The sequence below is a fragment of the Labeo rohita genome, chromosome 8 (assembly GCF_022985175.1).
Source record: "Labeo rohita strain BAU-BD-2019 chromosome 8, IGBB_LRoh.1.0, whole genome shotgun sequence".
Classification (NCBI taxonomy): Eukaryota; Metazoa; Chordata; class Actinopteri; order Cypriniformes; family Cyprinidae; genus Labeo; species Labeo rohita.
Window position 1 is genome coordinate 21,487,752 of NC_066876.1, and position 15,200 is coordinate 21,502,951.

The 15,200-nt window shown below is 34.0% G+C and overlaps 2 protein-coding genes and 2 long non-coding RNA genes across 6 annotated transcripts; 1 reads left to right on the top strand and 3 right to left on the bottom strand.

Moving 5' to 3' along the window:
- Positions 1 to 1,757: 1,757 nt before the first annotated feature.
- Positions 1,758 to 3,206, bottom strand: LOC127169839 (uncharacterized). The gene is made up of 3 exons (XR_007828282.1): positions 3,023 to 3,206; positions 2,585 to 2,679; positions 1,758 to 2,258 (listed from the first exon to the last, which is right to left on the bottom strand). It is a non-coding gene; the product is annotated as an uncharacterized LOC127169839 (long non-coding RNA).
- Positions 3,207 to 4,442: 1,236 nt separating this feature from the next.
- On the bottom strand, positions 4,443 to 9,289 carry LOC127169833 (tumor necrosis factor receptor superfamily member 14-like). 2 transcript variants are annotated; one of them, XM_051117477.1, is made up of 9 exons: positions 8,939 to 9,289; positions 8,641 to 8,730; positions 7,529 to 7,603; positions 7,187 to 7,342; positions 6,968 to 7,052; positions 6,730 to 6,884; positions 6,361 to 6,374; positions 6,058 to 6,113; positions 4,443 to 5,971 (listed from the first exon to the last, which is right to left on the bottom strand). In XM_051117477.1, the coding sequence occupies exons 1-9, from the start codon at positions 8,994 to 8,996 to the stop codon at positions 5,893 to 5,895; spliced, it is 768 nt and encodes a 255-aa protein (XP_050973434.1). In that variant the 5' UTR covers positions 8,997 to 9,289; the 3' UTR covers positions 4,443 to 5,892. The 2 variants fall into 2 exon arrangements, with proteins under 2 accessions (XP_050973434.1, XP_050973433.1); XM_051117476.1 differs by having other exon boundaries at positions 7,478 to 7,603.
- Positions 7,971 to 10,223, top strand: LOC127169838 (uncharacterized). Of its 2 annotated transcripts, none has more exons than XR_007828280.1 (2): positions 7,971 to 8,234; positions 9,376 to 10,223. It is a non-coding gene; the product is annotated as an uncharacterized LOC127169838 (long non-coding RNA). The 2 variants fall into 2 exon arrangements; XR_007828281.1 differs by having other exon boundaries at positions 7,971 to 8,208.
- On the bottom strand, positions 9,431 to 14,464 carry LOC127169835 (tumor necrosis factor receptor superfamily member 14-like). Its single transcript, XM_051117479.1, has 8 exons — positions 14,166 to 14,464; positions 12,704 to 13,180; positions 11,538 to 11,663; positions 11,277 to 11,432; positions 11,044 to 11,131; positions 10,777 to 10,958; positions 10,636 to 10,679; positions 9,431 to 9,542 (listed from the first exon to the last, which is right to left on the bottom strand). Exons 2-8 carry the CDS (start codon positions 12,837 to 12,839, stop codon positions 9,516 to 9,518), a joined length of 759 nt encoding a protein of 252 aa, XP_050973436.1. The 5' UTR covers positions 12,840 to 13,180; positions 14,166 to 14,464; the 3' UTR covers positions 9,431 to 9,515.
- Positions 14,465 to 15,200: the final 736 nt, after the last annotated feature.

A 15,200-nucleotide genomic window follows, 5' to 3' on the forward strand; every position in this document is an offset into this window, starting at 1 on the left:
CAGTCCACACATACGGTATCTGAGGTTTTTGTCCCTGTAAGCAGACACAGAATGTTCAAAAAAACAAAAAAAAACAAAAACCCTTTGAACACTGAATCATGAGAGAATGAGAGTTTTTGCTTCTTGTCCAGGTATACAAACACTGTGTTTTTGAGCATGACTGCACTGTGAATTTGAGTAATTCGTGCAGTAATATCCATCAAGTACATCACAGACGGTGTCTTGTATTGTAGTGCATTTATGCTGGATGTAAAGGCCTTGACCTAAAAGAGCACATATCTCAATCAGTGTTAATTTCGTTGACGAAGACTATGACGAAAAATATTCGTCAACGAACATTTTTTACAGACGAAAACTAAATAAAAACTAAATAAAAAGTCAGATATGATGACGAAGACAATGACGAAATTTAACTGACACTTTAGTCATCGAGTAAAAACGAGAGGAAAATGTTGGGGCGAATGGAGAAGAGATCCAATAAGAACTACCCTTTTGTGGGGAAATCCAATCAGAGCGAATCTTTTGAGGGCAGGTTGATCTTGGCAAAGCCATTTTCAAAAGCCGCGGTTTTCAAGTTATGAGGACGTTTGTTATACATTATATTTAGTTATACATTATACTTGGATGCACAGTCTTGGTTACAAAGCTTTGGTTAATTTAAGTTGACTTTTCTCGTTAGCAACACGCTAACGTTTTGTGCACGCGGTTCGAGGGCAGCGGTATGTCTCATGAACAGACAGACAGAAATGTCAGAGCTTGGTCTAGGATGTCATATGCGTTTCATATAATTCAGGGACAATGCATATCTTTTTCAGGGAGCATGTATATTGTTCAGGGAGAGCAGGTCTTATGGTTATTTTTGTGAAAAAGGCTAATGTTTTTGACATTTAATAAAATAAATGTTTTTTATTACAACAATTAGATATGTGCCTGTATTCTCTATATGCTTCTATATATTGTAATATACTTACAATTACGTGAATTATGGAGAAAAATATGCTAATATTTGGTCTACTAAAACTAGACTAAGACTAAAAGACATAAGACTAAACTAAGACTAAAACTCTTATGATATTTAGTCAACTAAACTAGACTAAGACTAAAAGATTTCAGATGACTAAAATAGGACTAAAACTAAATGGTGTATTATTCCAAAGACTAAGACTAAGACTAAATCAGAATTTGCTGTCAAAATTAACACTGATCTCAATACATACACAGGTAACAACAGAAAATTACAAATTCTGAAGTAGGGCTGCACGATCAATCGAAATGAAATCGTAATCATGATTCGCAGAAGCTGCAATTGGCATGCCTATCTTTCAGTGAAGCACGGTTCTGTGATCAGCAGTAAATCTTCATCTGAAGGCCAGAGGGCGCTCTTGCACGGAAACGCTAAATACACCCGAAGAAGACACCCATGAAATCACGATCATAGATATATATATAGAATGACTAGATGTCTCGTCTGCGTTGCTGGCCAACGGAGTCGAACGTCCGCATATGGCGGCCATCTTACCACAGGCTGCTCGCTCATCCAAAATATTGTGTTGATAGTAAAACATGTAATTTTTAAATAGCCATAACGTGCTCAATTTTTTACCGATTTTCAAACGGTTTGATTTATTATAAACGTCAAATATGTAGTTATGACACTGAATACTTTTGAATAATTATCTTATGTTCTAAAAAATAGAATAATGTTCTAGAATAGGTATACTAAGCCTACAAGATTTCCCTTGACAAATATACATCAAGAAACGCTGCATGTTGAAATCCCCACCCTGTACAGTGATGACAATAACACAGCACAAAGAACTAAAGCCCATACTTCCAAATTGTTAATAAAAATATTTTTACACATAAAATGATAGTAAACCAGTTTGTTTAGACATTATAAAGGCACTTTTCAAAGATTTTTGAAGATTTATTAAAATCAATGTTTGGACAGAGGTGTTAGAGACATTTGATGGATTTTTTTTTTTTTTTTACACTTTAATTAAAAATTTAGCGAAGTAACGAAGGTGTCCCAGTGGTGCTGGTTCTGGTCCTCATCCGGCTGGTCCTGATAAGTGATGATGAAGTGATAAGTGAATAGGTTGGCAGGTTGTGGGTCGCTAGGCTGTGCAGGCCAGGAAGTCAATAATACAATATGCACACTGAAGGCATGATGCCGTCCTATCCTGTCAGTGGCAGCAAAACCGTCCCTTCTTAGGGCAACTTCCCACTTCCTCCTCCTCTCTCTGGATTTGGGAAACCTTAAAAAGTGAGAAATGTACCCAGATATATAAATTATTGTCAACATTTTAAATCCATCTTTCCATTTAAGGCCAAGGACACAAGTAAACACCTAGATTATCATATGTTGGGGGTAACTGTATGTAAGTAAGTATGTATGTATGTACTTCAAGAATAAGATAAACACACTAAAAACTATATTCAAACATTCAGTGATTATGTAAACAAAATATTCTAAACCTTGTGTCAACAACAATCTAGCAATACTATTATGTAATATGTACATACTTCCACTAAGTAACTAACGATTATCCTAAAAATAATTCTTAATATTGTAATATCCTACAGGTGAAAGGTGATCCCTCGGGTTCTCGTTTCGAGACAACGGCGGTTACAGCAGCCATAGGCGGCACAAAAGTCTGATATCTTGTCAGCAATTTCCTGTAGAAATCATAATGTAAGATGTTTTAACAAACCGACCAGACAGGAAATCATGTGTAAATTCAGTTAAATCATGTTTATAATGTGTGTATTATATTGAAAAGAAAGCGTAATTCTGCCTCGCCCCAAATTACTGGGTAGCTAGTAGCCTAGCTAGCCATGATACACAACTACACTGCACAATTAAGTCAGTTTTTTTTCAAGGAGAAAAGCTTCGATTTCAACATGTTCAAGCATCCAGAATTATAACCACGTTAATAATGTTTGTAAGAAAACAAACAGTTTGTAAATCCATCAAGATTTCAGCGAGATAAGAGTATTAACGTTTGTGCAAGTCACTTACCTTACATCAGGTTACCTCCGTTTACCTCAGGTTCGACGGACTGATCCCGCCAGAAAGCCAGCCTGTGGTAAGATGGCCGACCTGTGCGGACGCTCTAGACCTCGACGTAACACATCTAGTCATTCTATATACATCTATGCTGATAAACATATCATTTCATCTCTGTTGTTTTTATATGAAAATAAATATGATGAACAAGACAGTCAAAGTGCTTGCTATTTAATTCCATACGAAAGGCGTATTTATCATACATTTTTTCTTTAATACAAACGTGTTTTTTTAGATTTTTATGGAAATATGACAACAATCACATATCTCACGCAGAGATTGCACTGGCATAGTGTTTGGGAAAATTCATGCATAATTTAAACACATAACCACATGATATTAGATTAAAAAATAAAACATTTTAGAAATATTTTATAATGCCTAGTCATACTTCTGTGGATATTTTGGTGAAAGTAACTCAAAAGTAACTTAAAAGTAGTGTAACACATTACAATTACTGAGACAGTAATATTGTAATGTAACTAATTACAAAGACAGTAACTAATATATAATGCATTACATTTTGGAAGTAACTTGCCCAGCACAGTTCTCTAATCTCCATAAATATTTCACCTGCCTCTAAATGCTTAGTTGTTTCCATGCACAACAGTTTGGCTTGTCAAAAAGAGGTTTGTTCACCAACAGAATCTACAGCTGATAAGGTTCATATGCAACCTGAAATGGCAGCAGATTGTACTGTACTGCTGTCTTACACCCTCATCTGAACTGCAGAAGCCACTTCATCCCTCAATTCACATGACAAACTGAATCCATGTATTGTTTTGAGTCACACAATGGGACAAGAAACTGCTTAAATAAATCCCAGGGGAGAGTTGCCAACCTCAGAAACCACAACCAAAACATTATAATACTGTTAAGAAAGCAGGGAAGAAAAGATTATTAAAGAAGTCCACATAAAGCTCAAGTTCGAAAGCTCTACTAGATAACGGTCACGCAACATTTCTTCACTCAATAGTTCAGTGAGTGATTCCTCTTCATCCAGTTTCCAGGACTGTGACAACCAGAATGAATTGTCCTCATTTAAGAGTTTCATATTTTATTAAATCTTTGAGTGATTAGTGTTGTGTTTATCTTTTTTAATTTGCATACAGTTTGCAGCTCTAAATGCCATCATACCTGTTTTTGTTATCCTTATATGATATTTGTGCCTTCAACAATATTTTGGTATGCTTTTCTATAGTTAAATACATAGTGCAACAGCCTAAGTTTTAAAGTAAAAAAAATGCAGTTCAATAAATAAAATGCATGCCCTTTTGGAAAAAGCATTGTTGTGTAGATGAAAAAGTGAAACCTTTAAATTTATATTTTGCAACGGAACTACAGCTGCTCACTTACCAGTAAATATTTCTAATTGATTCTCCATGACCATTTTATTTGTATGATTAGGACACTGCAAGCATTTGTACAAACATGTAGTGTGGTTAATACAGGCAAATTACTGTATGAAAAATTTCTGCAATCCTGCAATACTTCATCACGATTTATGCTACAATAAAATGAGAATGCTTTATAAAAAACTTTTGTTGTTACTCATAAAAAAATCATTTAAAAAATACAAAAATTCTTACAAAAGAGTTTCTGCATATAAAAACATTTGTTACACATGTACATTAGATTGAACTTGATCATCCAAGCCTACGGTAGCACCAAATGATTAATCATTAGGACATCGCTTAACACGGTGATGCCATTTCTTTGGAGATTTTGCACTGCAATACAAACCTTGCTTTATCCTGGACAATAAAGACAGCTAATGACTGCACAGTAGCCTCATTCTGAAAAATGTCAACATCCAGATGAACAGTTGTAGTTTTAAATACCAGCTCAAACTTGATTCAGCTTGTTTCTCAGCTTGATAGATGATCAACTATAGGTTGACCTAATGCTTTAACTGTATGTGGCCACTGTATTGTCACTGTATTGTATAATTTTTTCTTAAATATTTAGGGCCAGTTTTTGTTTAATTCTGGAACAGACCACAACATTAGATAGTTAGATATAGTGCACAGACATATGGTGTAACACTACAGGACATATAATATAATCCCTAAAAAAGTGAACAAAAACATACAGAATTGAAATTAATGCTTAAGGGCAGTTATCATACACATTATAATAAATTTATAGCACAGGCTTTGGGGGTCGGTTCAGTACTGACCCCCAAAAAATAAGTCCAAAAATCTCCATTTCAACATTTTGAACATTAGGGCCCTACAATCTTTTTCTTTTCTTTTTTTCTTGTGTGTTTTAATTTTTCTGATAATCAAATGAAGTCATTAAACAAATATTTACCTTTAATAAAATGAATATTAAACTTTTATTTTTTGCCAAACAAACAGAGGTTTACTGTTAAAATACATGGAAGAAAAATTGTGTGAATATTCTGTTACAAAAGTTTTAATAATAATTGTAGTATTTTTTGCCATTTTGTACAATAGAGGCTGATGTGTAAATTGATATTTGTATGTGTATCTGACCTTTTCCATTTTAGCTGTTTCATTAATCACTTTTTATAGTGAAGACATTGACATCAAAATACAACCCTGGTAAACAGTCCGTGAAAAAAGTGTGTATTACCTCTGTTCTCCCTATAAGTAGTTGGTCCTCTTGCAGTCTATTGGTTGTCGTGCAATCTATTGGTTGTACTAAAAGTTTGCTGTTGTTAGTTTGTCCTTCTAGATGCAATTACACTGGCATGGTTAAACCTGCTCTTGCAGTTTCCTAAAGTTCTAGAGGACCTCCAGCTTCTCCACCACGTCAAGGTCACAGCACACGGAGAAGAATGCAATGTCACATTCCTATTATAAGTGGTCTGCTAGAGAACCACCAGATGGGGTGACAGATTCTTGGGAAACAACTTGTCCCTCACGGTGGTCCTCCCTATAAACAACAGTATGTACATAGATTAGGTTTATTATAACTTTGTCACCTGAATAACTAGACTGAGGAAAGTTATTAGTTCTTACGGTGTGTTGTGATTGGGTTGTGCTGTTTTCGTAGGGTTTGTTTCTTCAACAGGATGCTGTTGAGTGTAACACCAGACAACACCAAATCAAACTTGTCCAGGCAAATCATAAAGACTTTCATGAACTCAAAGCTAATTATTTTGAAAGAATTAAACATGTTAATTATAATTTACATAGTTTAATAGCAATAAGTGATTGACCTAAATTCAACTGTTAAAAAATGCAGCATCACACATGACATTTAAAAAAAAAAAAAAAATTTATTAATTGTTCATTATTTAAATAAATAAATAAAGGACTTACTTTAAGTTTACAACCTATAAACATAAAGATAAAAAAATATTTGTGGTGAATATAGTACAATGGTGCAATAAACACACAATTAGTACATTCTGTAACAGGACAATAAATAAGACAAATATAAACTGTTAAACCAAAAATCTCTGCTTAAAACGCCATTTAAATTGTGTGTATAATGTGTATTTCCATTTTGTGTATAACATTTATTTATTTTTATTATTTATTTATGTACAGTATTATAACTAATTATTTCTTTCATTTAATAATCACCAGCAAAACCACCAGCATTTGGTTAGTTATTTTCTTTAATCAAATCATTCTGACTGCACTGTGTGACAAATTAAAACACATATGAATCCTGCATGTACTTACTTGTGCTCAGTGGGGCACAGCACAGAATTATGTAGAATGCTGCTGCTAAAACTACTGCAAATATGAAACCATATCTTTCCCGTCCTTTCGGTGAGCATGTGACATCTTTAACAGAACTGCCATGCTCTGTCTCTATTTTATTCCTAGCTGAACAACTGAGAAAAAAAAAAAAATAAACAGCATTAATAACAGATAAAATTGCAAAAACTGCAGGAAGTACAAATAATATTTCATTTACTCTGTCCATTTCGTGCAGTTCAGCCCAGATTGAGAATAAAACCCACGAGGGCAGTCCACACATACGGTATCTGAAGTTTTTGTCCCTGTAAGCAGACACAGAATGGTAAAAAAAAAAAAAAAAAAAAAATCACCTTTTGGGGGAACTATCCCTTTGAACACTGAATCATGAGAAAGTGAGGGGGGAAAAAAAGAATTTTAAAGTATTTTAAAACAATACCTGGTATTTTTGTTTCTTGTCCAGGTATACAAACACTGTGTTTTTGAGCATGACTGCACTGTGAATTTGAGTAATCAATGCAATAATATCCATCAATTACATCACAGACGGTGTCTTGTATTGTACTGCATTTATGCTGGATGTAAAGGCCTTGACCTAAAAGAGCACATATATCAATACATACACAGGTAATAACAGAAAATTACAAATCCTGAATGTTAAACAAATAATAAATACATTAATTAATTAAAAAAAAAAAAAAAAAAAAAAAAAAAAAAAAAGCAAACATACTTTCAACACAGTTTCTGCATGTAAAACAGTTATGAAGACCATTAGGCTCACTAATGAATGTTCCTGGAGCGCAGGGTTTGCATGTGGTGCTCAAATCACCACTACAGTCACTGCGAACTATTGATCCTACAAACATAAAGACATAAACATAAACATAATCTTGGGGTGGGAAGACAGCCAAGGTAATAATGCATATGATACACATTATGCCATTTATAGTTTTAAACAGCATGTAGTTACAAGTGATTCTGATGGCAGAATTTAGCAAGTGTATTAAAATGTCTATACCGGCTATAAAGCAAAAATCAAAGCATACATGTATAATGACAAGAAACAATTCTGCATATTATCACGAATATATAATCTAACACGTGTTGCATTTAGGTATTTTCATACGTGATGCAGAGATTCGATGACTATTCAAAACACGTTTACTCTGACTCTATATGCTTTATCTGAAACCCTATATATAACACATGCTTCACCATTGACGTTAAGAGAGAAGCAAGTTTTGCGTGCGTTGCTCTGAGATGTTGTAATTGATGTTAATATAAATTATTACTGAGGTCACAGCATTTCGCAGGTTACTTCTTTGGCGTTTTTATGACGTAACATACAGGGCATGGATGGGCGCAGAAAGAAGATAACACCCCTTACCAACCGTGATGGAAAACTGCGTAATATGAGGACACTAGCCAGAAGAAAAACGAGCACTCAGCTGTGACAGCGAGGTAAGATTTCAGCAGTGAATGCATAGGTAAATAACTTTTATCTAAATATATATTTTGAAGAAAATTGTATATAAATACTATACACCCTGATTATTGCTACAATTGCATACACTTTTTATCTTCAATTGTTATATAAGTAATATATTAAACAACAATAAAACTATATAATCATAATAAATACTAAAACTAATAAATAATAAAACTAAATCTAATTAAAATATACTTTCCAGACAGCTTTATTAATCAGAAATGAAACGTGTAAGTGTATTTTAAATGCGTCACAATGTGCCTCATATATCTGGTGTAAATGGGCGTTACTTTTAGGTATTTTTGAAACACAATGGGTAAAAAAAGAGTTTAATGTTGTACATTGTTAAAATATCAATGTTAGTATCACTTACATAAGATCTGTTTTATGATTAGTGAACTTACCAATATTGCACATTGGGCAACACTCTCCAACAGCTGATTCATATTCACTCTGGCCACAAGCTTTTCCAAATGGGGGAAGTGTACAAAGAACTGTTAGGAAAAAGAATCCGCCAATTTAAGTACCAACTGCGCTTTTTTAAACTATTATGATTTCATGGACAAAAGTGAATGTTTAATGAAAGTTTCATTTTCGATTTTTCGATCGTTAGGAGTAGTCTTCCCTCTTTATTCTTACTAATTAAATGGTGTTTTGACTTCTAAAAGGACAACAACCGGATAATACAGCTCTTCGTCTTACCGAAAATGAGGAAAACAACGTCGTTCTCATGTCGTATAGCTTGTAAAAACTCCTCCATCTTTGTCCTTGGTTTAAACCGCCATTTTGTGTCCAGTTTTGAGCGCCGCGCCCACAAGCGCAGTATTGATGCGCATAAGTTTTAACACTTTGACAATTTTTTAATACTCAATGTATTCTTGAAGACATCTATAGAATGAAAAAGGACGGCGTGATTTAGCTTGTACAGTAGTGCAAGTAAACAACTCGAATAACCATTATAATGATCACATTTCATCATCATAATCATCACATTACATCTTCATCTTGTATTTCACATGCGCGCGCACACACACACACACACACAGGCTGCGACGTGGCCAGTGGCCATGTTCTCTTGACTGCAGTTGATGTTGTAATCAGTCCATCCATGGTCACTTCATTGCGGATTTACTTTGCAGAAAGGAAGCTGGTTGGTCACTGATTCTTTGTGATAAATGGCTTATAAACACAAGGTCATAATTGTAGTTTTTATTATTTACATTTAAAACAATATTCATAAAATCAACATGTCCTTAATGTCAGCATATACTTTTGTTTTTCAGATGGGAAACCCTCTGTTGTGATTCTGTGGAAAGAAAAGCACAATCATTTGTTGATGTGCTTAGTCATCATAAAATCAACTTGTGTAATGCATTTTTCCACAATAGTATTTTAAGTTCACTGTACTACTTGTGTTATTCATGTGACCATATGTCAAGCAATGAAAGGTTCTAGACTATAGTGACAGTGACTAAAGTGATCTTTTTAACAGATGAAGCAGAGATGTGGTTTTAACTGATCAGTCAGTTTTATAATTTAGATTCAGTTTTAATGACAGACATATATGGAAAAATAGAAAGTGATATTATATAGGCCTGTTATCTTAGATTGGCCTGATTGAAAGCCCTCTCAAAAACACAAAACAAACACTAAAATCAATAAAAGGACACATACAAACATGATTTGATACATTTATACTTTTATGAAAACCTTAACCATTTGTAAAAGGTATCATTACAGATGTTTGTGTGGTATTCTTCTTATGTTGTTTTGACTGTAGGTGCCACCAGCATGTGCCGCTTCAAGTGATTTGAAAGAGCAAATCATTTTGCAAAGCTCTTGGTTTGCAAACTCTGATTCAGAGTTTAGAAAAGGTTTTCTCTACACAAGTCTAGACAGCAATATCTGATTATAATTACATGAAAATCATTTTATTATTAATTAAATAATTGTCATGCAATAAAAAAAATAAGTCAACTTTAAGTAAGTCATTTTGTTTCTTTTGTCATTTAGTTTCTTTTGTTTTTTAAAGAAAAATCAATGCTGAAAAATAAATGGTTGTCATTTGTAGATTCTGCAGCATAGATTCTGAAGTGTTGGGACCTTTACTAGCAAGCCATTTTTTAAAGCAAGAACAGGTTTCATATATAATATATTATAAAACAATAAATTTAATATAATATAATGATCCTATTGATCAACTGTTGGCTCTTACCTGTTAATACTGGTTAATCAAAATAGGCCCAACTGATTCTGCCATTTCTTTAATTAATTAATTAATTAATTAATTAATTATAGCTTTATGTACTGTCAGTTTGAAGACTACATCAATATTTTAGTAAGGTGCTTCCTATTATAATGCTATTTTAAATGTTTTACTGCATTAATAAAGAACTTACCGATTCATCATCCTCAGTTGCTTGTTGTGGTGTGTAAGAGACACCTACAATATAAAAGGTATTAGCACTGCTAATGTTAATTACAGTAACATGTTAAAATTAGCATTTAGTGCAATTTTATTGTAGGAATTTAGTTCTTACTTTTGTCTGAGCGCCGTGCTTTATGTTTTCTGTACATGATCAATGCTATTAATGCCATAATTACAGCTACAAGACACGTAATTGTGACTCCAACTATAAGACCAACTGAAGTTGCTTTCTGACATTCAGCATCAGAGGATGTTGTTCCTGCTTTTATTTCTGTAAGTCCCATAGTCTCACATCTAAAGATATTTAATTCAGCAATATTAGTATATCCAGTTTTAGTAATCTTTAAATGAAATTTGTAAATCTGTGGGCACTTCTTACTTTGAATGTTGTAGGCAGGCCATTAAAGAGCCATTTGAATAAGTTCCATCTGTGCAGTCAGCACATACAGTATCAGTAAATGCTGTTCCTGTAAAAATATTGAGATTGAATCAGATATCCATTTTATTAAAACTGTTTTTGCGTAATTACTAGGGTAAAATACATGAGCTAAAATACATTTTGCATGCATTTTGTCCCTTTTTTATTCTATAATTGAGTATAAATACACTTACCTGTTTGTTTAATAAATTGTCCAGGTTTACATTCAGTGTGTTCCGCTGCCAATGCACAGGAGTCTTTATTTAGTTTAATGCAATGGAATCCTTCCTGTGCTTCACAAATTGTATCTGCAGAGCGTGTGCAGGCCTTTTTCACTTTTAAGTGTTGGACTGTGGACACAAAAACAAAGCAACTAATCATATTGAAAGTGTAAATACATGATTAGACAGTGCTTCCTTATTACAATTTAAAAAAAAAAGTTATTGGGCACGCACCTGTATCACACACAGTGCAGGAAAAACATTTTATGAGTCCATTGGGTTCGTCTGTGAAAGTTGATGCAGGACAAGGAACACATGTTGTACTAGTATCTACAGTACAATGCCAATAAACACGGTTCCCTATAAGAAAAGTAAAACGCATTTTTTTCTTTAAAGATTACATACAGTATCATACAAACATACACTCTTAAAAATAAAGGTGCTTCATGATGCAATAACCTTTTTTGTCTAAATGGTTCCATAAACAACCTTTAACAACTGAAGATCCTTTCTGTTTCACAAAAGGTTCTTTGTGGTGAAAGAAAGTTCTTCAGATTATAAAAAGGTAAGAAAGAGATGGTTCTTTAAAGAACCTTTGACTGAATGGTTCTTTGTGGAACCAAAAATGGTTCTTCTGTGGCATCGCTGTGAAGAACCTTTTGAAGCACCTTTATTTTTAAGAGTGTAGTCATGGAATTTTTTTTTGGGTCAAGTGACCTCTTAGCATCACATGACTTACCAGCTGATTTGACAGTTTTAGTCATGTGTGCTTACAGGCTATTTTTATTATTTTTTTTTTTACAACATAGTCATAACACCGGTTTAACAAAACTTAATCAATAGTTTGTTGTGTAATACACATTTATAGACTGTGTATCTTCGAGTTCCCTGACTTAAATCTTAACTATACTTTTAACTTTAAAATTGTAACAACTTTTTAGGATCTTTTAACTCTTATTATTTGTTATATTGGTTAACATGACTCATGACCAGAATACACTACACAACTTTTGATATCTTAACAGATTTGTAAACATTAGGCATCATACATTATGATTACCAAGACACCATACAGTAAACTACTAAGAATCACACACTTCCAGATTTTTCAAACGTTTCAAACATATGACAAATGAATATTATAAAATTAGTTTAAAATATTAAACATGTTTGATCTCCTACAACTAGATAGTATCATAGCCTAAAAATAAAACATCTTGAGTCTTTACCCATCATACACTATTTTATGTAAAATCTGTCAGTTGCAGACTGGCTCTGACTTTCGGCAACTAACATCAGCTTTTCCAGACTGCAAACACTGTGAAAAAATCTGTCCAAAGGTTGTGTAGTGTATTCCAGCTTTTACTGTACAAAATCCAAAGTAAACATTTATACTGTACCAGGGGCACACATGGGGCAACATTCTCCATCTATATAATATTCAGCACGGGCACATCCACAGAAACAAAGTTCAAAATTAGCAGCCATAATGACAGCAATAGTGGATATAATGGTCCTCGGCAATAACATGTCCATATAAATTGCAAGCAAGGATTATTTAGTCCATTTTAGTCCACCCAAGTGATGGAAAATGTTTCACCCTCAGATTTCATGAGTCTATTTCTTTCTTCACAACTTCATATTAAATAATGAATTTGATCCCAGTACTTGACATTCCTGTTCAGTCAGAGGTACTTCAGGTCTCTGTTTATGTGCATATAAAGGCTATTTCAGATCCTGGCGGCTGGTTCCCTGCCTTCAGATGATCCATTTGATGGAGTCCTAAGATGCACTGGGAGGAATCTCCACCAAACTTCTTCCTCTACATACTTGGCATACTTGACCCCTCATGAGTAAGTATGGTAATCAGTTGAATTCTGTGAAGAGTTAAAATAAAAAGGTTATAGCAATGTTCTATGTTAATGCATCATTATCAAGACCTGCTTTAAAAGTGTCAATGACTTTTATTAAATTGTTAATGAGGTCATATCAGGTGTTAGATATTCAAGTAAACATACTTTTGCATGTTTGAAAACTAACAATGTCACTAGTCCAAAAAACAAAAACAGCAAATACATGATCCTTTTACATGTGCAGAGGATGATCAAATATCAGTCATTAAAACACAATAGTAAAAAAGGCTAAATTATTTATAAGGTCTAAAAGACAACAAAAATGGCAATGCAAAAATAAATAAAAGAACAAAATGCAATAAAATAAAAACAAATACATACATTTATCAAGACAGGCATTACATATCACAAATCGGAGCACACAGGATTGGAGAAATTATTCATTGACCATTTTATACTAACAAGGAAACAAACTGTAAGTTATTCCAGTTTATCTAACTATATACTAGCTCAGGGCTGGGCAACTTCGGTCCTAGAGGGCCATTGTCCTGCAGAGTTTAGTTCTAACCCGCTCAGCCCTGTTCTAGCTTGTTGTGCGTCCTTTCTGTCTTAGGTCTTACATATGAACAACAAACATGTTAAAACAGATCCAGTTAAGCTTAATTTATAACCTAAAGTAGACTTTGAAGCGTGAGACGCCTTAACGCAAAACAGTTTCACTTGCATTTTTAATTTGGAAAAGTCCCTACAAAACTGAAACCAAAAGGTCCAAAAACTATATCATCGAATAATTTTAACCTCCGAAAACTGTTATTTATGAATGTAAATTAGGAGTTTTGAAAATGTATCTTGTGTAATTAGGCGTGACAACAGACGATGTTGCATAACCACATTTCAAAAACTGCGTCATTATTTCTGCTCGAAACCATAATGCCACATAGACATCAACACTACCTTTACCAACTGTAAAATCACGAACTAGACATTCTCAGCAGAAAAAAAGTCTCACCAAAGAAAGAAATAGGTTAGTCCTCCTGTCCGCCGTCTCCAGCTTAAACTGCTTTACACTATCCCGTTGTTGCGAATAAGGTACAACTGCACTCTGCCCTGCTTATCTCCAAATGGGGCGAAAACAAAACGGAATGGGCGCATAGGCGGAGCGTGTGTAACGCTATGTTCACACTTGGCGTCTTTTTCGACAAGAAAAAGTTGACGACGGCGCTTTTTTAGTTACAAAAAATCTGCCAGCGTTGCAGCCGAGGGCGTCTTTTGTTGCTATAACAACAGCTGCAATCGTATGAATGTCGAGAAAAGAGGAAGCCCGCTTTTTGCATTTTTTTTGCATTTTTGCCCTTTTCTTGATTTAGACAGGAGAGAGAGAGAGAGAGAGAGAGAGAGAGAGAGAGATAAGAGGGGGGGGGGGGGGGGGGGGGGGGGTGAGGGTTCACAACATAAGGCTGGTCACAAGGACTTTAGGGGAAAAATTAAATTAAATTGGACGAAAATGCCCCTGCACAAACAAATGAAATCTATGTCGTATGTTGCTAACAATGTGAAAATGAAAATCTGCTCATGCTGCACTCTTGAACCCTTGAATTTTCTCATCATAAACAACAAAGCGCAGATGTACTTCCAATGTAGCTAAAAGACTCAGTTCACAGTGTAGACAGCTTCAGTGATTATAACGATACTTTTTCTTCTTCTTTTTTTTTTTTTAGAGTGCTTAAACTTGCGATCTGCGGAGAAATCCAAATACCTTCTATATATGTTTACATGATTTATAATATCACTTAAAATGCATCTAAGATATATGTTGCTACTATACATGTTAATTGAGTCAGTGGCATTTGAAACTTATGTATGTTTGGGTCCGGTGAAAAAATGAAATATACTCATGAAATGAAATAAAAGTTTAGCTACTTGAACTCATGGTGTGTTTACAGATACACAGTGTCTTTTTCCCTTAACAATTATGTAAATGTACAAATTACTTATTTATCAAAAATGTATTACATTAACTTTTGAACTGAAATCCATTTGCTCT